General features: G+C 51.3%; 2 protein-coding genes across 4 annotated transcripts in view; both read right to left on the bottom strand.

The window, feature by feature from the left end:
• Window positions 1-349: 349 nt before the first annotated feature.
• On the bottom strand, window positions 350-16230 carry CTSH (cathepsin H). 2 transcript variants are annotated; one of them, XM_005300665.5, is made up of 12 exons: window positions 16060-16230; window positions 13732-13763; window positions 12987-13092; window positions 12811-12881; window positions 12226-12330; window positions 11522-11608; window positions 10328-10383; window positions 8956-9037; window positions 8795-8863; window positions 7688-7794; window positions 2665-2790; window positions 350-1656 (listed from the first exon to the last, which is right to left on the bottom strand). In XM_005300665.5, the coding sequence occupies exons 1-12, from the start codon at window positions 16151-16153 to the stop codon at window positions 1581-1583; spliced, it is 1011 nt and encodes a 336-aa protein (XP_005300722.2). In that variant the 5' UTR covers window positions 16154-16230; the 3' UTR covers window positions 350-1580. The 2 variants fall into 2 exon arrangements, with proteins under 2 accessions (XP_005300722.2, XP_065415169.1); XM_065559097.1 differs by lacking the exon at window positions 16060-16230 and adding an exon at window positions 14232-14477.
• A 5844-nt stretch (window positions 16231-22074) lies between these two features.
• Window positions 22075-25178, bottom strand: part of RASGRF1 (Ras protein specific guanine nucleotide releasing factor 1) — an 88925-nt gene continuing 85821 nt past the window's right edge. For both annotated transcript variants that reach the window (XM_005300664.5, XM_008170496.4), the window contains exon 27: window positions 22075-23371. In XM_005300664.5, the coding sequence (XP_005300721.2) occupies window positions 23279-23371 (93 nt within the window). In that variant the 3' untranslated portion in view covers window positions 22075-23278. The remainder of the gene's footprint in view (window positions 23372-25178) is intronic.

The raw sequence follows: 25178 nt of genomic DNA, 5'->3' as shown, positions 1-25178 counted from the left end.
ACCTCGATTTGGGGCTTGTCTACAGAAAGCTTTTGTATCACTTTAACAATATTAGTTCCTCAGGTTATTTACAGAAATAAGCTTTTCTGATATAAGCATCTTTAAACCAGTTTAACTGCATCCACACTGGAGGGGGGTTGTACCAATTTTAATTATATCAATTTAGAAACTGATATAGTTAAAGCCCTACAAAAAACTGGTGATGTATTTGTCTAAAGACGAAGGATTCCGTCCTGCTCCTCTTGAACGCAATGGCAAAACTCCAAAGGAAAGAACTTCAAATGCTAATAGAGCATCTTCCACAAACACTAAATTAATGGAAGAAACATCGAGAAGGCAACACAAAAGATACCACAAAAGTGACACTTTTTTTTATTCGTTTCCATAACACACAGTAATGTCTTGGTGGTGTTACTGCAACATGAAATGACACACAGCTGAAACGCCTTCTGCATACATGACGAGTCCTCTTAAAACAAAATCTATTGAAATACCTGACATTAAGGTTTCTACTTTTTCCTTAACTGAATAGAAAATTATTGATTCTTTTTAATATTCATTGAAATATTCTCTTTATTTTAGTAAAAATAATCAAATCTTAGATTTAATGAAAATAGACATAGCTTTCTTACACACTTATTAGCACTTATTAAAAAATAGATCTTTATCAAAAGAATACAGATTTCCTAAAAGGGAGATCTGTTGACATGCAGGACAGTCTTCCCAGGGAAGGGGAAGCCTCATTGCTGGAGTAATTTAAAACTGGGCTGACAAATGCTACTTAATAATAATATAACAACTGCACAGTGCTTTCAGCATCCAGGTGCTTTACAAACATCATCTAATCAACCCTCACCACACCCCGAGAGGTAGGTTAAGTAGTATTACCCCTATTTTACAAAAGGGGAAACCGAGGCAACGAGGCTCAGAGACTTTCCCTAGAGCACATGGTAAATCAATCTGAGCTGGGATTAGAAGACACGAGTTTCTGGCTTTCAGCCCTGTCCTTGGAACATGCCACAACGCTGGAGAATTTACTACAGAGCAGCGGTTCTCAAACTTTAGCAACACGAGGACCCTCATTTTGATTCAAAATTTTTCATGGACCTCCGAGCTGGCTTCTAATTTTCCCCGGAGATGCTCAACCCCAGCTCAGCCTCAACCCACAATCCACCCCTTCCCCCAAGGCCCTACACCCGCCCCACCTCTTTCCGCCCCCTCCCCGAGTGCGCCAGTTCTGCAGCGTGCAGGAGGCACTGGGAGGGAAAGGGAGGAGTTGATCAGCAGGACCAGCGGCCTCGGACTTGACTCGCGGACCCCCTGGAAGGACCCCAGTTTGAAATCCGCTGCTATAGAGAAACATACATGTATTTGAAGGAGGTGATTTAGGTCTGTCTCCTGCAATGAGCACTGCACAAATGCAGGAGTCTGCCTGCGGGAGCTCATTGCAGGATCAGGCCCTTAGTGGGACTTTGCCAGCTCTTGTTTTTCCTGATGTACTGAACTTTGGGGTTTAGGAGACTCTTACACAATAGACTGGTTCCTTTCCTTGGCCGCTCTTCCCAGCCATTGACCCCGCCTTAGACCTGAGGAATTGGATAAGATGCACATGCAGCGAGACCGCACATATTCTTGCCACGTTCAATAAGGAAGTAGCTAAAAGGAGAAACAAACACAGATTAGTGAGCATTCCCCATTACTCCCCTCCCGCAGCACGGGACACAACTGATCTGGCATGAGGTTACCATGTCACCCCTGGTTCTGATCGGCGTCATACTGCACAACGTAAGTAAATTCCCTTCTCCTATCAGTGCAAGGAGTTGATGTACGTCAGAGCCTTTTGTTTTTGCAAATGATGGGATTGCACCAGGCAATGGAATTCATTGGCAGAGTCACTTTCATAAACTAGCCAAGTTAGTGCCCAATCCTGCAAAATTTGACTTTCACCCATGGGGCTGCTCTAAGTTGTATCCACTAGCAATGTGAGTGGCTGGATTGCTGGATGGCAAGGCCCTACCAGCCAAGCCCTGTTCTCACCTGCCCTTGGCCTTCTTGTCATGGGATGCCGGGGAGTCCTAGAGAGCTGGCTTCACCGCTGCAGGGAGAATTCCTCATGTAGCCAGGCAAGCAGGAAACCATGTATTTGGTTGTTATTGTTACTTCAAGCCAGGGGGTGCTGCTGCACCCCCAGAACCCCTAGTTCCAGCTCCCCTGCAGGTAAGCCAGGTTTGTGGCTACTTTGTGCCAGCACGCCAGTGTGAAGCAGCAACACCGGGGCCAGGAAGTGTCCCAGGGTAAGTTTTCCCCTGTATGAGGGAGGGCTGTTATGACAAATGTTGAGAAACCCTTTTCTACACAGTATAAACTCCCAGCCTGAGCCTCCCACAGAAGCGCCCTGCCTGACTGTACTGTGGCTACAAAAGGGCTTTCTTTGTAATAGCTGGATGCTGATCTTACCCATCACATGTAGCAGTTTCAAGCTGCTAACACCCTCAGCCATTGCACTAGCTTCTTTGCAGAAAGCATGGCTGCTCACTAGTTGATAAACGGTCGCTTAGAACCTATTGGTGATCTATAGGCACACCGGCAGGCGAGGTTCTTGATTAGATTCAGTTAGGCCATAGCGTGTCCAGCTGTGGTGGACGTCAGCCAGAAGCTCCTTACCCATCCATGCCCCAGAGTGGGCCCCAAGAGTTTTTAACGATCCAATAGGGAGTTCCATTTTCTTCTCCATAACCCACAGCCAGAACTGCATGGTTCACTTTGTCTGGAGTCTTATCACACGTTGGGCTGCAAACAAAAGGCAAAAATAAAGCACATTTATTATATGAAAACCTAGTTTGTCATTAATCATTAATTAGTCACTGTACTCTGCTGATATAAAAGTGATAAGCATTATTCAGTGGAAAGAGGTAATTCACATCAACAGGATTACTCACAAGACTGAACTACAATGGAAGACATTAGCACATGAATTTTGGTGGTGCAAAGTGAAAGGTCTTAGCTGCAGCTGTAACAATTTGCTCAGCCTTCAAGTTCCAGGGCCTGATCCTGCAAACACTTCTGCACGAAGTACAGTTACACAATGGGACTGGAGCGGTCAGTGACGCTACCTACCCGTGCATCTGCAGGATCTTGGCTGACACTGGGTATCTGTTACTTTAAAGAGAATGGACAACTCTAACCCACTGCGATGAAAATATCGCACGAGCTCCCGCGCCCCACACGCAGGACACCTTGGCCCTTTAACACAACCAGTTTCTTAAAGAAAAACAGACTAAAGACATGCAGCAACTTCACTCGCATCTTCGTTTCCATTCAGTTGAAGCTGACGCTTGGGTAGCCTGGGCGGGACGGGGCATTCGGGGATGTTCAGCATGAAGTGCCAGAGGATTTCACCAAGCGGGATTTTTTGAACAGTTAAAATCAGCGTATTGATTTCTGTACTGAACGCTTCCCACAGCCGAGGCAGCAGGGCCATTCGGCCCATCTTTCTAGGCTGAAGGCCATTTCCACTGGAGCGCTGTAGTTCCTCTTTCAGTTTTATGGAACCCGTGACTGCAGGAGAGCTCCAACCCCGGGGGGAGCGTCCCAGCAGGGGAGGGGTCCCAGATTATTTGGAGAACTGCATCTAAAGAAGTTTTTGAAATGCAGGCACTGGCGAATGGTCGGTGTGGACTCATAAATCACGGGCCCAGGGGGCGGGAAGAGGGTGAGTATAGATCACAGAGCCATTATAATCCAAATACATGTACCTCTCAAACACACGCAGGAACTGCTAGGTTGGATCAGATCCACGGTCCATCACATCCCATATCCTGTCCCTGGCAGTGGCTAGAACCAGATGCTCTGGGTAAAAGTATAAGAGCCCCATCATCGCAGATGTGGGGCAATCTGCCCCCATTAGGTCTCACCCTGGTCTCTGCTAGTCAGAGGGTGGCTTAAACCTGGAGGCATGAGGTTTAATATCCCTGCCAAAACGTGTGTTAGGATTAACCATTCCTCTGGATATTCTAAGTTAGTCATATAAACTAACTTGAATCTTCCTAAATTCTTCACCTCAACGCCTTCCTGTGGCAGTGAGTTCCATGGTCTAATGATGTGTTGGGTGAAGAAGTATTTCCTTGCATTGGTTTTGAATTTCCCACTTTTCAATTTAATTGCATGTCCCCTTGGGCTTGTGTTATGAGACTAGACGCCCTGATCGACCTTCTCTCGGCATTTGTTATTTTATATCTGTTTATCATGTCACTGCTTACTCATGAGGAGAACACGATCCTCTGACTTCACTTCCCTTCTCTTATCTCTGTGCACCTTATCTCTGTGCATCTCAGCCACAAACACAGATTCCGTTACCATCGCTGTGCTGACTGACCGATTTATCTTTCTACACCAGACCTGTCTCCTCCTGTCCAAGCTAAAACCTCGGCCTGTCTCTCCGACACCTTCTCAAGGCTGCCTAGCCATCAGCTCAAGTTCCACATGGCTCAAACAGAGCTCTCAATCTCCACCCACCCCCCACGCTCCACAATACTACCTGGGCACCAGCTTTGACTCAGCCCTCTCTCTAGGGCCTCACAGCCAGGCTGTGTCCAAGTCTCGCAGAGTCTTTCTGCATAACGTCGCTAAGATGCGGCCTTTCCTATTCAGCCACACAGCAAAAAACTCGTGTCCAGATTCTCATCCTCTCACTTCCATTACTGCAGCGTCTTCTTCTCCGGCCTTGACAAATGCGACCTGGCCCTGCTCACACCCATTCAGAACGCTGCTGCAAAGATCATCCTTCCAGCTCCTCACTTGGCCCATGTCACCCTGTCTTTGCATCCCTCCACAGACCCCCCCTTCCTACGGTATCAAACACGAGCTGCCTGTCTTCACTTTCGAGGCCCCTCCCGGCCCATCCCCACCTGACCCATCATCTGTCATTCACTATCAAGCAGCTGATGCTCCCCTCTGACCAGCCCATGCTGCCAGCCTCCATTGCCTACATTCTCAAACGAGTGCCTTCAAGCTCTCTGCTGCGCTGCCCCCAAAAACACAGGAATAGGAATTAATCTGCCTGCCACAGCTGGCTTCCCTGCCTCTCCGAAATCTAATCAGCAGCCTCGTAGGCAGCTACTCGCCTTGGCTGTGGAGTGGTCACACTGCTCTCCCGATCAGTTCCCATCCTCAAACCCACACTTCTCCCTTTGCCTCTTTTCTTGTAGGTCCAGATTTACAAAGGAGTTCAGGTGCCTCAGGATGCAGGTGGGCGACTAATGGGATTTTCAAAAGCACCTTATGTGAGGTAGGCGCCTAATTCCCATTGGAAGTCGATGGGCATTGGGCACCTAACCTGCTGAGGTGCTTTTGTAAATTGCGCTAAGGGCCTATCTGCACCTTTGGGGCCCAAACACCTTTCTGAATCTGGCCCGCAAAGCTCACTCTGGATATCTGAAAGCGTTCTAAATATTGTCTCTCCCCCGGGGTTAGCTCACCCAAGCCGCTGGTATAACGTACCCGTGTTCCGTGGCACAGTTACAAGCATCCAAACTGATGAAGTGGGTGCTCCAGAAATCCAAAGTTGCCCCCAGGGAAAACTGATGGAAGTAGAGGGAGCGTAGCTCCAGAGCTGGAGCACCCATGGAAAAAAGTAGTGGGTGTTCAGCACCCACCAGCCACAGCTGTTCGGCGGCTCGGGGGAGAGGCTTGGGGGAGAGCGGAGGGGGCCTCGGGGAGGGGGCGGAGAGGGGGCGGGAAGAGGTGTGGTGAAGCCGGACCCCAGGGCAGGGCCGGCTCCAGGGTTTTGGCCGCCCCAAGCAGCCAAAACAAATAATCAAACAATAAAGCCGGGATCGCGATCTAAAAAAAGCCGCGATCGCGATCTGCGGCGGCAATTCGGACGGGAGGTCCTTCACTCCCAGGCGGAGTGAGGGACCGTCTGCCGAATTGCCGCCGAATACCTGGACCTGCCGCCCCTCTCCGGAGCGGCCGCCCCAAGCACCTGCTTGAGAAGCTGGTGCCTGGAGCCGGCCCTGCCCCAGGGGAAGGGGCGAAGTGCGGGCAGGGCCTCGGGGTGGAGCAGAGTGGAGCGCCCCCAAGGCAAACTAGAAGTCAGCACCTGTGAGAGGGAGTTCTACGCACACCACACTCACAGGCTGGAAATGTGCCTTTAAGAACAATAAAGCCGGAGAAACTGATGGGGGCTCAGACACTATGGTGACGGGCAGCTATGAAAGTATCTGGATAGATGAATGGATCCAATTAAACACTGTCATGATGCAAGGTGCTGACGGCCGCTGTCGGGGAGATAGCTGATCCAGAGACAAATCACAGACCTTGCAGCAGCCAATGGGTGCCAAGCACCCTCTTTCAGGCTCAATGGAAGGAGCAATTAAGCCCCTTTGTGCAGTGAAGCTGCTGCAGACAATGGAGGCTCCTGCCCAAGGTCACAAGGCCAGGCCTGAGCAGAGCTAGCCCAGGTAGATTAACAGGGGTTTCCCTGCTTGGAGGCACAGGGGCTGGGATATCAGTTCCAGGCTGTGTATGCTGGAGGCAGAAAGACAGGGGAAGGAGTTCTGAGCGTGACCTGGAGAGGAAGCAGAGGGACAGGGCTTCTTGGGCACAGAGCTTGCTGGTGTGTCAGACTTGGGGATTTCTGAGCAAGGAAACTGCCTGCTGCTGCTTGTTTCTGCTGTGTTCACGGAGACAGGACTTCGGGTGCACTCTTCGCAAATAAACAAGCTTACACCAAGTCTATATGCAACTCCTGTCACTGACTTCTCATCCGAACCGAAACAACCCTGCGAGGCCCAGAATACTAGTGAGCCGCTCAGGCCAAAGGACAACAATATATATTATCCCTCATATGGTAGGATGAGACTCATTTCGCCTCCTAGATACTCCTTGGGGGAAATTCACCCCGGTGCAGAGATGGACCATGGCACGGTTGAGCAGGCACACCAGGTACCTATCGGCCCCTCACCCGCTTAGAAATGGTCTCTGTGCTGGCCACGCTTAGGCCAGCACAGAAGGCAGCTATGCGGGCTGGCCAGGCGCCGTTCAGCAGCGGGGTGCGGGACGGAGGCAAAGCAGCTGCTATTACAGCCCCTAGGATGGAAGAGCCACCACAGTGAGACTGCATGTCTGCCCCACACCCTCGCCTGGCATTGCAAAGCCTGATTTCCCCACACTCCCCTGCACAGAGCTCAAACACACGGGCTTAAGCAGTAGAATGAATTTCCCGCAGCTTTGTTAGGGGAGTTTGCAGGCAAACGTCTCCCGGGTCACCCATTACCTGCTGAGCTCCCACAGGCCTCTCCCAGAGACTGGATCTCCCCTGGATTGTCTCAAGCATGCAGCAGCTCATTCAGGGACTGGCTCAGACTTGGCGCTGGTCAAGCGCATTTCAATTACATTTCAAAAATTCAAAGTGTTTTGTGAACAATCTTCAGCCGTTTTTGACTGGCTCTACTCCGAATTGTAAATTGCAAGTACATTGCAGGCCCTGATCTGTTACTCTGCGCTACTGAACTCAGAGATTCACGTCCAGCTTCCCACTCTGTTTGTCTTTGTCTTTACAAAATGCTAGTCGACAGTCGAACGACTGTCCTCGGGAACACGAAGGGAAACCTGCTGGGGAAATAACACGATTAAAGCAACTCGGCTTCTATAGTTTACCTGCACTTCTGCATTCAGAAATACTCACTTGGAGTAAATGCCTTTACTGTAGCTCACGAAGTCACCAGTCACCTCAAAAGCGAAGCTAACGGGATTATGCTTCCCCACCGCTTCCACCATGCCCTGCTCATCGTACTGGAAGGAGACAATTGCAAGCGTTATTTACCTCTTGGTCAGCCTCACTACAGGACAGACACCCCAGAAAGACAGACATGGCCAAGCTGGGGTTGTGGATAAACCTCCCTTCCTCTTCTGTGCAAATGAGGAAACACACACAGATGGCGGACACGTCGGCCCTGTTCACGCGGGGAGCAGCACAGCTGGGCCCCCCAGGTAGGGCAAGGCCATGCCTTGCTAACATCCACGGGAGATAGGAAGAGCTGCTAGCAGATCCGTCTGTTTTAGGCAAGCTCATTTGCCCGCAGCACGAGCTGGCCACGGGACACTCCACAGCTGCAGAGGTTGTACAGTAGTGTGCTTTATGACTGCCCTCTAGAGGCAGCAGGAGTTTGCTGCAGGCACGACACGGGAGTTGTATAATGGGGAACGAAAGTGGGGAGCAGAGAGGAGAGAAAGAAACTGGAGCAGAATGAAGTAGTAGGTGCAACCCTTGTCCTTTCTGGATTAGCCGGTTCGGCTGTAAATACTTTCTGAGCCAGTACCCGTGAGCTTCTACCATGCACAGAGTGCTTTTAAAAGCAAGGGAAACAAGCAATTTTCAGTCCACCAGGCGGAATCGTGCAGAGAGGTTGGCTTGTTATGAAATACTAACAACCAGGTTCTACAGCCTTGTGTGTGCACACAGACTCACTTCTATGGCAAATATCAGCATGAATGAAGACAGCCTTGCGGTGACCCAGAATTGTCACGATGAACTTTCTGAAACAATGGCACCAAGAGAAGTGCCCTGGCCTCTCAGTAGAAGGCGGTCGACATCAAAGCCTTCATATAGTAACTTAGGTGCCAAAATAGTCGTTTGAACCCAGGTACATCCAGGAAATTAGCTTCACTGGTGATGCACAGAAACAGACCAGCCTTATTTGAGAAGCCTGAATGCGCGTGCGGCACTGGCCACCCCATTCCCAGGGCCTCTCAGTGCATTAGTGATTGTTAAATCAAAGCCTGAGGAACTTACCAGGGTGATATTGACAACATCTTTGACGAAAGCGATAGCCTTTTCGGGCTGGAACTTGCAGGTGCCGTTCTGTGCAAACACAAAGGAATCAACGTTAAACCCAGGTTCGTCACCAGCACGTCCAGGGTTTGAATACGCTTCTGCTGCAAAGGTAAGAATACCTGAGCCTTGTAAGGATACGTATCCTCTCCTTGGAGCCCTTTGTTATACAGGATGTATTCAAAAGCTTGGCTTGGCAGGCCCCTGAAAAACACCACAGCAAAACAGTGAGTTTATTAGGGCAACAACATTGTATCGTCTGCAAAAATCAGTCCACATGCTTTCTCTCACAGGATTAGCCATGAAGTGTCTGGACTGTGATCTGAGCATGGGCAGCGGGATGAGACATCCTGTACCGCTAACAGCACCAGACCTGGAAATGTCACCCACCCTTCACATCCCAGCTACCACTCTCCTCCCAGGCCTCTCAGGGCCTGACCCATCACAGCCCTAACGTCCCTGGCGGGCAGCTTGGGTGGGGTAGAGGAGCAAGGAGTTCCCCTGGATTAGAAGAGCCCCCACCAGCTGCAGAATCAGCCACTCCAGAATTACACCCCCCCCCTTGGGGACCCTGGTGCAGGAGGCACATCAGGGATATTTGTGGGGGAGGGAAACGTGGCTGGGCCGTTCCTAGACCCTGGCTACCAAACTGCCCGTAGAGAAGCAAGTTAAAGCAGCCCCCCCTCAGTCTAACCGGTGCTGGGGGAAGAACAGGCCCCAGCAGCTCCAACACACAGGAGGCACCAAGCCATCTTTGCCACCCAAGCCCGGTCCCTGCGTGGCACCAGCTCAGCTCTGGGGCAGGGTGAATTTGGCCCTCTGTCTGGGTGCCTGTGGCCAGGCTGCTCTTGGCTGTGATCCCAGTGCTGCACAAGAAGAGGATGGCAAGGAGATCCGCAGCCCGGAGCTGCTCCTGTCCCTTCCCCCCTCCCGTGACGGGGCACAAGGGGGGGGCTCAGCCCCCTGCAGCAATTCGCTGACAACTTGTTCACAGGAGGACAAGGACTGGCCGGAAGCAGCCAGGTGGGGAGGCGTTGATAATGTCCCGGAGACGGTGCCAGAACATGGTCTGGTGCGACGAAGGTGCTCGTGCGCTTCAGGGCACGTTTACCTCTGGGAAGGCAGTAGATTTGAAAAGGGCTTGTTTTCTGCAGCTTTCACTCTAAGAAAGCCAGCGGAGTTTCCCGCAGGCGAAGCCGAGGTGTCTGTGGGGGCCTTCTGGTTCACGCTCAACGTAGAGCCTCGCTGACAAACGTCATCCAGCCACAGAGAAACTGCCAAAACCTCGCTCACTTTCCCCTGCAGCGTTCAGCCACCAGGAACGGTCATATTAGAGATGTGGCCAAACAGCCGGTGGGAGGGAGAAACCTTGAGGGTTGGGAAGCCCAACAAACTCCACACATCACATATTCCAGAAAGGTGGGAATTCTAGATCCCCAGACGACGAGTGCCCGGTTCCCTTATCTCTATTAGGTCCCAACTGACGCTACTTACCCATTGCATCCATGATTATTGAAGTCCTGAGCACAGTCAACCAATTGTTGCTCTGCCTAGAGAAATGCTTTGAATCAGTGTATATTCAGAAGAGCAATCTCTTCCTCTCACTGTCATTTTAAATACAAAATACATGGCAGACAGTATCACGCTGAAGCCTTTTCCTTACTGCACACCAATGGGGGTTCATCTTGTGCGATCAGGGATTGCTAGACTGGATCAGAGCCAGGGACCGGGCTGTCCACTCTCGTGTCACTGATGGGGACCAGCACCAGCTACTTCGCAGGAAGGTGCAAGGAACCCCGCAGCAGGCAGCTACGGGCTAACTGGCCTGCAGGGAATGTTTCTCCCAGCCCCTCTAGCTAGAGGTTGGCTCGTGCCCAGAGCAGGATGGTTTAGATCCCTTCCCAGTCTCTCGTTTATTTTCAAGACTTGCTGCAACCGCTCTGGATAGTCTGTTATCCATACAAATGTCTAATCCCTTTTGGAATCCGGCTCCACTCTTGGCCCCAATAATTCAAAGCCTTTCAAAAGTCTATAGATAAATTATATCATCTGGTTCTCCTTTATCCACTGTTTTATTGTGGCACTGAGTTCCGCAGGCTCATCGTGCACTGCGGGAAAATGACTCATAGACGTCCCATTAACTAATGAGATCTGCTCACAGAAGCCAGGGATCAGGGCCGCCCAGAGGGGGGGGCAAGTGGAGCAATTTGCCCAGGGCCCCGCAGGGGCCCCCACAAGAATATAGTATTCTATAGTATTGCAACTTTTTTTATGGAAGGGGCCCCCCAAATTGCTTTGCCCCAAGCCCCCTGAATCCTCTGGGAGGCCCTGGCAGGGATTGCAGGTCAGTTCCCACTTCCCTTTCCCAGGTGAATGGTACTGCCCCAGCTTGGACAATGAGGTGCTCAGATGCTCAAGGAGGACAGCAATACACACTCTAGAGCAGGACAGACTCCCTGCTCTGCGCTCACATGGCGCTGCCAAGCGGTCTGCATCGCACCGTCCGTATTGTGCTGCCGTTGTGTGCGCGAGAGCGTGACCTGGATGTTCAGGAGAAGCAGCCGGGGGACTGGAATCGACAGCACACTCGAGGGCCGGGGCTGCCGGAGGGCTCTGCACCGTCTGGGCACGTGCCCCGGGTGCTAGGCAGGCTCTCTGGCAACGGCACTGAAAAGGAGAATCTCTTACCAGGGACAGTAGCTTTCCTGTTGCTATGGCAATTGCAGACTCTAAACATCCAGTGGTGGAAAAGGTCCAGCAGCTGCCACATCCGCCCTGCATCGGGAATCGGGATCCGGGGGTTAACAGGTTCCTAACGCTGCAGGCCGCATCATCCCTTCCTGGGGGAGCTTCGTGAGCTCCAGACACCCCGTCCCATCAGGGAGAGGGGCTGGGGCTTCATGGTCACCCTGAGTTCTGTGCAGACCTGTGGGAATGGGCACTACCCCACAGGCCTCCGCTCTGCGCTGGAAGCCATTCTCCCTAGGAGCACCTCGCGTTCCCTTTCCAGCTGATCCTGGGCCGCACCTTCCCCCGTCCCTCCAGTGGGGAGCAGCTAGCACGCTGTGGGGTTCTGGGGGGCTGGCAGGCCCCTCACTCGCTCTTGGGGGATTTTTCCTACAGGATCATAAAAAGCAGCTGTTCCCCAGCCCAACCTGTCTGCCTGCCCTGCTCCCCCTAGGCCTATGGAGGGGCTCCCGTAAGCCCTCCCTGCCACCCCCTCGGGGACGGTACAGACCCCAGGATACCTGCTGTGCTGGGGGATGTCAGAGACTTGCCCTTGTGGCTTTATCCCCAGCTCCTCCCACTCTCCCACTGGGCCAGAACGTGTGAAGGCAGCGACGGGCCGGAGGACCGTTCAGAGCGTGGTGGAGCTGACAGACTTTGCCTACCTGGTTCTTCACCGGGGTCACATAGTTTCCTTTTTTCCTCCAGTCAATAGCGGAGGGACATGGCCCGGAGCTGGCCAGGAAATTCCCTTTTGTGGCCGAGCAGTTCTACAACCGAGAGGAGAGCGTTGGGCTGAGCGGATAGCTGTGTCTTATGGAACATCAGCATGCCGGCAGCCTTCCTGGGGCGGTGGTGTCCCAACTCTCACGTCACGAGCCCGTACCCTGGGGCTAGATTCACCATGCCAGCATTGTTTGCAGCGGGGATTTGAAAAATCTTTATGTTGGGCCTAATCCTGGGAAGCGCTGAGCCCCCATAGTACCCAGTGGAGCCAATGGAAGTTGTGGGGGCTCATCAGGGGCTCGATCCAACCCTCAAAGTTAATTGAGATCCTGGTGCTCAGCACACCCCAGGATCAGTCCCACTGATTTCCCAAGGAAAATACAATTCTGTTGGCATTACAAGCTGTAACTAGAGGCAGAACACACTAAAGCCGAGGTGTATGGAAGTGTCCAGGGGACCCTAACCTGGGTAACACAGCCGCAGGAGCCATGAAAACTCTGCCAAAACTGAAGAAATACATTTACCTGAGGTTCACTCCAGAGATATTTTTTTCTAACTTCTGTGAATGTCATGTCTGAAAATTGGTTTAGACCCACTAAAAAGGAGAAGTAGTTTTATTAATCAAAGCGCTAAGCCAAAAACATCACTCCAGATAAAAAGAGAGAATTAGGAAATGAAATTAAAAAGCATAAACTCATACTTTCAAACGTGTGATTCCCAGCATTGTGTCTGTCGATTCGTCTCTTATTGGCAACAAAGATCTGCAGCCTTTGGTAATACTCCTCCAGACTGTACTTCCTGTTGTTCTAAAGATGAAAGACACAAAAGAAGTCAATGGCAGGTGCAGAATACAGAAGTGAAAATACACATAGTGCATATCACGACTGAGCAGAGATTTTCCTCTAAAAAACACATGTAGCTACATGGCCAGGTCATTTCCCATCCCACACTGCTCCCGAATCCCAGATGGGCTGGGGGTGGAGAATGGGAGTGGAGTCCACCATACAAAACCATGAGGACCAGAGCGAGAAGAGATGTCCTCACGCTCAGTGGAGGAGAAAGAGAGTTTGGGTGCATGCAGGGAGTTTGATGTGAGCTATTTTACGCTGTTTAATGTAACTGTGCAGCATCTGAAATGTTTTGGCAGGAGGCACTTTGTAATTTGAGTTAGGCATGAGTATTATTGTGAGCATTTATTTCTCCAGACTTAGCCTTGGCCGAGTCCCTGGCAGCTGGTCACTTGCCAGCATGGAAAATCCCCTACCAGGAAGTCCCTTGCAGTGCAAAATGGGTGAACAATAATAATGAAACCAGTCTGTTCTCTCCATTTGCAGAAGTCAGCTTAGGTTTATTTCACTGACTGACCATTCTGAACATCTGCTATGGGGAGGAAACCCAGGACAGCTCATTTGGCTTCTGAACCCTTTGAAAAGAAGAAGTTTTACCTGCAGCATCCATGACTTAAAGTGAAATTCCTCTGGAAAGAGAAATAAAGAAACAAGCATTGAAATACTTGAAACTCCTGTCTCTTATTTTGTGTTTGTACAGCCCCGAGCACAATGTGGCCCTGTTCTTGGCTGGCCTCTCCGTACTACCATAATAAACATTATAAAGTGAAAAAAAATTAAACTAAACTTTAATTTTCAATCAATTACTGTTCTCGTTTAGGATAACAGCCTCGCCGATCTTTGCCTATGTCTAAGCAAAATGTTACATATTAATGTAGCTTAAAGTAAGGGTTTGCATCCATTAGCTATCAATTTCCACTTTAACTGAAAGTTAGAACAAGGATGTTGGCTGCTCCCCACCCCAACTCCACCTGCGTTTGATCTGATTTTGTTTTAAAACAAAAGCTGGTGTTTAAAAAGACACGCTGGGGTTTAAAGTGAATTTGCATTCAGGATTTACAGTGTTTACAGAGCCTAATATCGACAGAAAATATTACCTTTCAGCACCCGGGGGGCTGGAACAATGTGTATGGTGGGGGTGCGGAGAGCCATTGAACCAAACTGTAAACCCTGTATGGAAACCACTTCCAGCCGGGGGTGCGGTAGCACCCCTGGTTCCAGCCCTGTACCCTTCCGTAAACAAGAGCTGTTGTCCAACTCAGCCTCTTATGTGAAATTGTTTATAACAGTCAGCAAAAGTTACAGAGCGAGCAGAAAGTCACCAACATGATTCAGAGACTTCGCTGAGATTGTGACTGGTGAACAAAAGAAGAATGGAATCGGGAAGGAACGGACCCAAACTGGTGTGTCGGAAATGAGGCCGACTTGGTGAACACAGTAATGAGGGGGATGGGCTATTTCACCCCCGTTAGGGGTCCTTAGACATGGAGATTTTGCAGGGAGATCAAACCATGGAGGATGAGTGGACTGGAAGGACTAAGCTCCACCATCAGGCTGCCACTGTCTCCTGGGACCCCAGGAGAAGAACCCAAGAATGGTCATACCGGGTCAGACCAATGATCCCACTAGCCCAGTTTCCTGTCTGCCTACCGTGGCCCAGATGACATAGCTGAAGTCAGGGGTGGCAGCTAACTACACCTGGAATGCGCGACTTGGGTTCCTGCTGTCACCCTCCCTTGGGTGGCCTTTGCTTCCTCCCTATTTCTTCTTCTTCTCTCGCCTTCTGCTTTCTGTTTAACAAGGGTCTGGCTCGGCTGGCCAGGCCTGCAGCATTTGTAAGGCTGCTCCGAGCCCAGGAGGCGAAAGGAGCGGAAAGCAGCCTGACGCTGGTACATGTTTGCCAGGGCTCCGGGCGGCGGATGAGATGTGTGCTGGGCCTCTTGTTTGTCCAGCAGTGAGGAAGCAAAGAAAAGTCTCCCCAAAGACAGAAGCTGCATTTTCTAGCTGTGCGCTGTTCTCTCTCCGTGTGGGTGTGGGTGTGGGGGGGGCTTGTCTTGTTTTGTCTTTAAGAAGGGGGGGCGGGGGGACCAGACTTTAACACTCCACCCCAGCTCAACTAACTTCAGCTCTTTTTCCTACAAAGACGCTTCCCCTCTTTAACACCATCCAACCCAGTGTCCAGCCGGGGCCTTTCCCCCCAACTCTCGGCAGTTACAGGGAAGGGGAACAAGGGATGTTGTGAAAATTAACACTTGACATTTCAAACCCTGTCACTGCTCCCCTCTTGTCCTGGGTCTCTCACAGACTGAGCAGGTTTGAATGGGGGGTTTGCCAGGGGACGAGCAGGCAGGTCCCTGGCTACCAAGCCCAGAGCCTGGCTACCAAGCCCAGAGCCTGGCTACCAAGCCCAGAGCCTGGCTACCAAGCCCAGAGCCTGGCTACCAAGCCCAGAGCCTGGCCGAGCCGCTCAGCGCTCCGGTGCCGGGCTCCCCTGGGAGGCTTTGACTCTCTGGGCCCATGGAATGAACCGAACCGAACCGAACCTGGCCAGAACCAGCTCATCTCCGGGGCCCCCCGCGCCCTTTGGGGCCGTGCCAGCGCCTGGAGACAGAAGTGAAAGCGGTTCCGGCTGCCAGGTGCCCGGCGAGACCCAGCAGCACAAAGGGCAGGAAACCAGCGCCCCGGGCAGCCCAAGGGCAGGGCTCTGCCGGGCGCAGGCAGCCCAGGGGGCCGGTCGTTACACCGGCTCCATCGCCCGCAGCCCCCGAAGGCGGGGTCCGAGCCCGGCCGGTCCGGCCCTTCTCCCCCGCGCTCGCTCGGTGCGCGCCCAGCGCCGGAGCCGGTCCCGGCCGGAGCCGCTCGGAGCAAAGCCCCGCAGCGCGCCCGGCTCCGATCCGCCGCCCCCCGGGCCGGGACCCCGCGTACCTTCCGCGCTGACCGGCGGGGCGCTGCAGACGCAGGGGAACAGGGCAGCCGCCGCCGCCAGCAGCCCCAGCAGAGCCCGCCGCCTCGCCAGCATGTCTGCGCGGATTTCCAGCCGGCTGCGCGGCGCAGGGTGCGCTCGGTCCGTGCTGGGCGGGGGGACGGGCCAGCGGGCAGGGCTCAGCCCTGGGGCGGGGAGAGCCACCGCCAGGCCGGGGAGGAGCAGCTGCGGGGAGGGACTGGAGGAGATGGGGAAGCGGGGGGGCGGTTTGGGAAATAATCAGGCCACTGGCCTGGCATCGGGTATCAGGGGGTAGCCGTGTTAGTCTGTATCCACAAAAACAAGCCGGTGGCCCCTTAAAGATGAACAGATTTATTTGGGCATAAGCTTTCGTGGGTAACAAATCCCACTTCTTCAGCCGCCTGCATGTACATCTGAAGAAGAAGCTGAAGACGTGGGTGTTTTACACCCAATAAATCTGTTCATCTTTAAGGTGCCACCGGACTCCTTTGTTTTTTCAGCCTGGCCTGGGTCCGTGCGCCTGTAGGTCCCCAGGGCTGCCGGTGCAGAGCCAGGCCTGGGTCAGTGACCCTCCCTCTGGGGCTGGGCGTGGCTTGAGACCCCTTGGCAGAGAAAGGGGGAGAATTACGGGGCAGCCCTGGCCAGAGACTGAAGAGTCTCCCTGCCTCAGCGGCTGCTGGAGTCTCCTTCTGCACCCGGCTCCGGGGGGGAACCCCGGGTGTCACCCGCTCCCCTGGCGCCCCAGGAGGAGAAGGCGCTGAGGCCCCGTACTGCTGGGCCAGCCAGGGGGTGCTGGTCATTGCTATGGGATCAGGCTCCAGGCCTCGGGCACTGGGTCTCCGCTCACAGCAAATACCTTTACAAATGAAGGATTAAATCCTGCCCAGGTGCTGGAGAGGGCAGTGGGTGCAGGGAGCAACCCGCCCGGCACCCAGGGTGCAGGCAGACACTGCTGCCGGCGGTCCCTGTGCACTAGGGGCCAGTAGCAAGGCAGGGGGCATGAGCGGTTGGGCTGGGGATGAGGCCAGCACCTCACTGCCCTACTTCACCTGCGCCATCTAGGGAGAGTGCACCTGGTGCCTTTCTGGTGGGGCAGGAAGGGCGGTGCAGAGCCTCCCGCAGGCCCTGCTAAGCCAGCCTGCCTCTGTCACCCCCCACAGGTAGAGCTCTTGGGAAACCTCCACATGGCCGGTTTCAGAGTAGCAGCCGTGTTAGTCTGTATCCGCAAAAAATGGCCGTCACTGTTGTGCTCTTCGGGGGAAACCAGGATTGGCCCCAACCAATCAGGTCAGTGAGGGTCACCTGACCTTTCTGTGTGTGGGGGGGAGGGAGGGCAGGGGAGATGGCAGAAACATCTGCCAAGTGCCAAGTGAAGGGAAATCTGTTCTCACTGTGAAAGACGGTGTTTGGAGTCACATGGGCAAGTTCCATGTCCATACCCCCCACCCCTCTTCTAGTTGAACCTTCACAAACAGTCCATTCAGTGCAGACAGGCGTTTTCCCGGGTTCATTGTGAGCTAAGTGTTCCTTAATGGGCCGTTCAACTTGACTTGTCCCTTCATGTGCTGGCTAAATACCTTGTGGGCGTTACCACGGGAGCAAACACACAGCTAATATTCCTAACTTCAGATACCAAGATGATACACGCATAGAAATAGCAGAATCCTAAGTACCAGCTATTTCACCTACATGACTTTCCCAAAAGAGATTCTGAAAAATCACACCATGTACCTGAGACCCTCTGTGCCAGCACCATGCCCCACTGGGGTTTTGTTATCTGTTATGTAACAACAGAGATGGAGCCAGTGACGTGACTCCCTTTGGCCTAAAAGGGCCAGGTTAATTTGTAGCTGTTCAGGTGTGACTGCACCTTTAGTCAGTGAGGGGATACTGGCTGGCACACATTCGGCTTAATGGGCTTCAGTGTTCCTTTGCAGTTAACTTTTTTATGTTCATAAACCTGGTATGTGCTGAGGTGGTTTAAAGCATAACACAGGTTTTGAGGTTTGCAAATCTGTGACCCTCTGCCTCTGAGATTTTATTATTATTATTTATTTATTTTGCTGGTCATAATGTGGGAGGATCTCCTCTCCGCCCTCTGCTCATGAGGTTATGTATGTGTCTTGTAGCACTCTTCTGAACACCAGTTGGAAGGAATATTTTTTTCAGTAAGTGTGAACTGATTCTTGTCTCTAAGAAGGCATGTAATTTTTTCCAGGTACACACTGATTAACACAGAAAACAATTGGGACTGTTAATTTTTTTCTATGGAATTTGAAGAAAGTTTAAGTTCAGCTATATTTTCTAGTACAGAGATGAAATGGGTGTTTGGATATACAAACATCAACATGCTTAACTACTCACTTTCCCCCCAAATATGTATTATTCAGTTTGTTTATATGGAATATGGGAGTTGGATGAGGAGCCATTTCAGCATATGTATGACTTATTAAAAGACAAATTTTAAGTAGAACTGTATCCTAAACTGCACTATGATATTGTACCCAAACATTGCATTTCAATGGGAGATTCAACTTCCTTTATAGGCACAGAACAGACTCCTGAAACTCTTACCACAAAAGTGGTCCATAGTCATGCAAATAGTCCCATTGTCTTCACTGGGATTGGTCAAACGATTAAGGGTTTACAGGATTAGGTTCCAAGTCTGTAAATTGTTCTGGATGAAACTGACAATGCCTGAGTTGTCGGATCACAAGGAGTTTCATTCGAATAAAGGTGGGCAGAGGTGTGATAAGTCTTAGCTCCGTTGCTAAGATGAGGAACATATTTTCAGCAAAGTTCTTGGCAGATTCCTGAGGCAGCTGGTTTAAGGCCGTCAGTGTCCGGCATTATATTCTTCACTTATAGTTCTCTCACCCACAAAGCTGGAAAACGAGGCATTTGTTTTCTTTGTTTTGCTGCTCCAGTTCCCGTTAGCAAAATGCATGTTAGACTAGTTTGGCTGCAAAGAAGAATTCTATGTACACTGGGGATAACACCTGATTCCCATGAGGCTGCAGAGCTGGGCTGACATCAGAATCCAAACATCCTGTGGTCAGTGCAAGCAGAGGCATTCCTCTAATGATTTGGACTTGATGTGATGCAGTATGAATGTCATGGATAATTCAGCCCAATGGGGAGAAATCTAATCAAAAACATTGTTTAAACACCTTCCGTCCATCCTTTGTTTAAGTTTGTTAGCCTATGTATTGTGCTGTTAAAGCCATATAAAGAATGAATGCCCTGCCTAGCTGCGTTGTGCTTCTTTAAGGAGCAGAGCACAGTCCCACCCCCCTCTGGAGGGGGGAGGCTAGCCCCAAGTCTTTCCAGTACCCCCAACCTGCTAAAAATCTCTTGCCAGTGCTGCGTACTGGAGGGTACCGCCCTACTTGCACTCCTGATCGCCCCTGCCCAGCTTTCCTGCTGAGAAGGGGAGGCTGCCAAATCCCTCCTCTCCTTCCTTCCTCTGACACTCCCCGCAGCCCGGTCTTAACCCTGCACTTGCGGCTCTCTCCTCGTTACACGCCGATAGAATCATTAACCAAGTTAACAGGCCGGGCTCCGTGCAGCTCTTCATGGACTTTGAGACGCTTACGGCTCCCTTATTAAAATTAGGCTGTGTCGTTTCAGCGGGGATGACACACGGTCATGAGAACATGGGCTTGCCCCTCATTCCTGAGAAACATCCCAACAGCTGGGAAACACCGGGGGCCACATTCCCTGAAACCTGTAAGGCTTTTTCAGGCAAACCCCCCCCCCAGCGACTTCAGAGGGCAGTGTGTGTGAGTGAGGACTTCAGGGACCGTAAGGGCCAGGACTGTCGGTGTAGTGTGCGTGTGCATATACACAGCACCTCGCTCACTCGGGGCCTGATTAACGACCACTACCTTGACAGGGAACTGAAAAACAAATTAATAACAAAAGGCCAGTTGGAAATACAGCTTGATTTATATGCAAACCCTCTGACCTCTTCCTGCCGGGATCCCTGGAGTCGCTAGCGCTGAGCTTCTGCCATTATTGATTCCCTCCCTTCTGCCAACTTGGGTATTAGGCCCAGATACTCAGCTGCTGCAAACCAGCCCCAAACCCTCCACCGTCCTCCCCCTCTAACATTTACCTGCCCCCTGCTAATCCCTGCCTCGCTCACCAGCTTCTTGGGGCCTGTGACAGCTACAGGGCAAACTGGGACTTAACACCTTAATTTAGTCCCTGTGAAGTGCACCTTCAGGGGACTGGCCTGGCTTCCGGCACCTCGCTCTGGGCAGAACCTCTTGGTCCAGCCACTCTCAGAGTCTGGGCTCCTGCGCCCCTGGGTGGCTCCCAACCGTGGTTACACCACAGCCCCATGCGGCCTTGGTGCCTGGCAGAGTTTCCCCTCAGGAGCTTGTGACATCACCCGTTTGCAGGGACACAGAACTAGCATCTTCCAAACAAAGCATCATCGATTCACTCCTCGAAGGTGCAAAGTGTGAGAAGAGAGACAAGCCCCTGCACGCCGGGGGATTCCTTCCCCTCCGCCCAGCGATCTCCAGCTCTGAACCGGGAGAAGCAGACTGCTCCTACTGCACTTCCTACCTCTCCCGCTGTGGGAGTGTGCCAGCCTGCCAGCTTTGCCTTGGCACGCTTGCGGGGCCTCTCCGAGCTCCATTTTTCTAGGGTCTCTGAGGCTTTGGGTTTTCTTGTATCCCAGGCTCTAGCTTGGATGGAGCCAGACAGGTCATTTCTTCCCCATTGATGGGCAAGCGGCTGATAGCATAGCTGCTTTGAAGATGTGTACCCCAGACTGTCTTATCTTTACCATTGTTTCATTTCCTGTGGGATACCCAGTTGTAGTCTCCTGAAACCCACCATCACCAAACACTTGGAGGCCTGCCCCATCGTCACAAACAATAATACAGATATTTCCCACTTCAGCGCCGCAGCCTACAGCCTGCTCTCATCTATGCAGGGCGGTGGGTCTGAGGCACCCAGGACCAGGGGAGAGCAAAGGGGGTTTAACCCCCCCTTTGCACTTCACTCCTGCTGAGCGGTGTTCCTTAGCTGCAGCCCAGGATCTGTGTCTTCATAGGTAACTGCAATGCTAGCCCAGTTTCCAGGTAGCTCACCCCACTGGCTAGCAGGGCAGTGACTCTTACTGGCAGTCAGAGGGATTCTGATTCTAAATACCTGCTCTCCAATGAATATCCAACACTTCAGCTGATTCCACAGGGAGCTAGGCGTGTGCACCGGAGAGCAGACCTGGCCCTTACATGGGAAATGCTAGGGGAACAGATGGTTAGGTAGATACTAACCTGAATGCTGATTTTTGTTTCTGCTGATCACAGGCCAAAATTCTGCTCTGGGTTTCACCTTGAGTTTAATGGAACAACACACCTATGTGAGACAAGAACCTGGCTCCAGGTGTACGTACTCTGCTCTGTACATCTGCAAGGGCCCAGACTGTTTTCAGACCATCCCCCATGAGGAGGAGGAGGAGTGGAAGGAGACATGCAGTATTATCAGTTCCAGGAGGAAATCACTCTTTTCAAAGGCATGGAAAGAAATGAGTGTCTCAGAGCATCTTGTTGGAATAAATCATGGACCAGATTCTTAAGGAAAGCAAAGCAAAGCATCATCCATCTTCAAGGAAATATCATAAACAAATTCTATAAAAACATGGAGACCCCTCGCTCCTCTTGTTGGTGCTTTTCCGGTACTGCCACACACACGTTCATATGCAGCATTCCACTATCAGCTCAGAGTCAAAGCTTAACAGAGTGCCAACGGACTTCCTGTTTTCTGCTTCGTGTAAACACACTCACCTTTAGCTCCCAGTGAAATGAAGGGGAGCTTAACGCGCTCAGCACCTTGTAGGATTGGGCCCAACATCTGGATCGACCCAGCATTCCCACAATTTAATCACAGAAATTGAGTGACTGACATGAGTTATTTAAAGGAACCTTCAGCAGAGCAAACAATCATTTAAGTAAGGCTGACAAAAACTTCTTAAGTCATTGTTCACCCTGAGATAGAATAGATTTATTAGCAAGAGGTAATCAGGAAACATATATTTTTACAAAAATGGAAATATTTTTCCAAACAAGCTGTAAGTTGAAATATTTTAGGGCTTGAAATAGAATTCTCATACCACCAGGTGTTGCTTACAGCAAAAGTTTTCTGTTTGTTACAGTGGAGCATGCCTGCCACTTTAAAGTTAAACTGTGTTTATATACTGTACAATGTAAAAAATACATGGTAATATTCACAGAATAAGCACTACATTACTATATTCCTGCTAGACGGTGGTTAGACAGGATTACAGTATATGTAATAAAAACACTTGGTCATTTTTTTCTAATTCTACATTGTGTTACTAATAATTGTCACAAGGTATACAGATTTATAGCATATCCACAGAAGCGTGTAATGAGTGTTATGCAGCTAAAATAGTAAAAGATATATTGTCTCTCCCCTACTCTTAATGAACTCTGGGCAGCAACCAACAAGAGCGATGGATTGTGTAATTTACACACGTCTCTTTCCCCACACAGGCACAGTGCCTCATCCGGCTGGGTCCTGCTATCTGGTGTTACCAGAACAGCCAATGAGATGGTGGAACAGAAACAGAGTGCAGGTTAATGGAGGTGTGATGAACTACAGCGTATGCTAGGCTGTTGCCTGAAAGTTGGCTCAGTGATATAATGATTTAGATCACCCCCTTGACCAAAAATGATTGTTTTAAACTGCATCACAGTCAAGGAGAATCTTTTTAAATTGCTTGACTCCAGAGCAAATGTCGTTCAGTTACAATAATTACGTGAAACATGCTGAGTGAGTGCCCTGATTGTGCGTCCAACACAACAGCAGTGTCTAGGGCGGAAAGGAAAGGCGACTAGAGCTCTGCTTGTGGTTTGTTGTGTATTTGCTGTTTTTCTCCTGCTACCCCAGCTCTCCCCCACCCCCTGAGAAGAACAAATGACAAAAATAACATTGTTTAAAATAAACCGGGACTGCCATAAACAAAATGCTTTATGCATGAATCCTTAAACAATGCAGGAAGTTCTAGTCGAGTTCTACTGTGTTCTAATAGCAAGAGGAAGTTTTGTTTTCGTTGAGAAGCACATACGAGGAAGTCAATCTAGGGTGCCCAACAGAAACAAACAGGTATGTACAATATGATATAGGATGTGTACAGACGAACTGCCGGCCACTGCTCCACATTCAGGTAGGCAGTTTAGGTTCTATTCGGAGAGAAGATTCATAAAGACTTTCTTCATCCATTACAAATGATTGGTCCAGTAAATACTGTGTCACCTGGAAAAGAAATTGAACTTGCAGAGTCAAATCATTATTAAGTAGGGACTTGACCTTGCTCCCCAGTGAAGCCAATGAGTGTCAAGCCCTAGAAGTGTTAAAACATTAAGAAATGAAAATGCCGCCCACAAAGCACTGCATTGTAGGGAAGTGTGTGCCACTCCCATTGGTTTAAACAGGAGCTGCTGCTTTAAGGCAGACTCTGGTCCCATGACTGAAGTGTTTACAGCCTTTGCCTGCTGTTCGCAGGCTGACAGAGAAGTGAGAAGGGGAACAGGCCAACAAGGGGACGAGAGAAAGAGGAAGGAGCACAAGCCGAGAGCCCCAAACACACAGCTCTCGAGGGAGTTTGACGTTTCTCAAAACACACCGAACAGAGAGAGAAGCGCCATTTTAAAGGGTTTGAGGGGCTTGGGGCGGGATAGGAGAGTGTCTCAGAAATGGGAAAGGTAGAAGAATCCCCAAGCCGCCCTGCTCCACAAAAGAGATGTGCTCCCTTGCAGTGCTTCTGTGCTGTGCTACAGGCCAGAGGGGCAGCGTGGAGCGAAGAGACGCCCGAGGACAGGAGAGCGCATTTGCAGACCAGCACTTGGGGATGAATGCTGCTCTAGAAATGCAAGACATCAAGTCCCGCAGTGGGGAGCCCGTGTAGGGCTCTCTGCCCCCGCCCCACCTGGCTCTCCCTGGGTGCAGTGGCAGGGAGGAGGTCTCCACACTCTTGAACACTGGCCCAGCTAGGTGGCTGTTGGAGGCAAGGGCTGCAATCTGCACTTACACGGTCCAGTGCCCCAAACCCCTGCAGCCCTGTGGGGAGCCCATAGGTTGGGGCCTGGGATGGCATCCCATCAAACCCAGACCGAGTCACCTGCACTAAGCCGCGTGGCTCTGCCCTGTGCTGCGTCTGGGGGCCTGCTGGTGAAGAGAGGGGAGGGCGGGAACTTGGAATGGGGTGCTTGAGCGTTGGGTGCATTTCTGTTCCGGGGAGAGAAGAGCGAGTGTCCAAAGTGCTTTAAAGGGCTGACTCCCAGAGGAGAGCGAGAGAGAGCGCACGTCCCCTCCCCCGCCGAGATTCGCGAGCAAACGCTCAGGAGTCTAGTGGCAGCGGTGAGTGAATGCTACAGACAAACTCGCGGTTACACTGTATGGTGCTGACGGCTGCCATCGGGTGAGTCTTGCCTCCAGAGACCTCCACAGACCTCCCCAAAACCAAATGGTGCCAAGCACTCTCGGGCTCGACAGGAGCAACCGAGCCCCTTTATAGAGAAAAAAACTACAAACAATGGAGGCACTGCCCAAGGCCCGTGGCAGGTCGGCGCTAAGCTCTGTAGGCTGAGGAGTTTCCATGACTGCAAGCACAGGGTCCAAGAGACCGGTACATGTTAGAGGCAGAAAGCCAGCAGAAGCATTTGCGAGTAGGACCCGGAGAGAAAGCAGAGGGACGGGGCTTCTTGGGCACAGAGCTCACAGGAGAGGCAGACTTGGGGATTTCTGCGCAAGGAAACGGTCTGCTGCTGTTTGTTTCTACTGTGTTCGGGGAAACAGGACTGTGCACCCGTTCTTTGTAAACAAACAAATTACACCGAGCTTACAGCTGGCTCATAGCCTAACAGAAACAACCCTGCAGGGTCCCAAGCACTGGCTAACGGGTTGGCCAAAGGAGCAACACTAATATAATAGTATCCGAGGGGTAGCCGTGTTAGTCTGAATCTGTAAAAAGGTCCTGTGGCACCTTTAAGACTAACAGAAGTATTGGGAGCATCTGAAGAAGTGAGGTTCTTACCCAGGAAAGCTTATGCTCCCAATACTT

This window comes from Chrysemys picta, chromosome 10 (assembly GCF_011386835.1).
Source record: "Chrysemys picta bellii isolate R12L10 chromosome 10, ASM1138683v2, whole genome shotgun sequence".
NCBI classification, from domain to species: domain Eukaryota; kingdom Metazoa; phylum Chordata; order Testudines; family Emydidae; genus Chrysemys; species Chrysemys picta.
The sequence above is the reverse complement of the archived record's forward strand: the minus strand, read 5'-3'. Positions and strand labels throughout refer to the sequence as shown.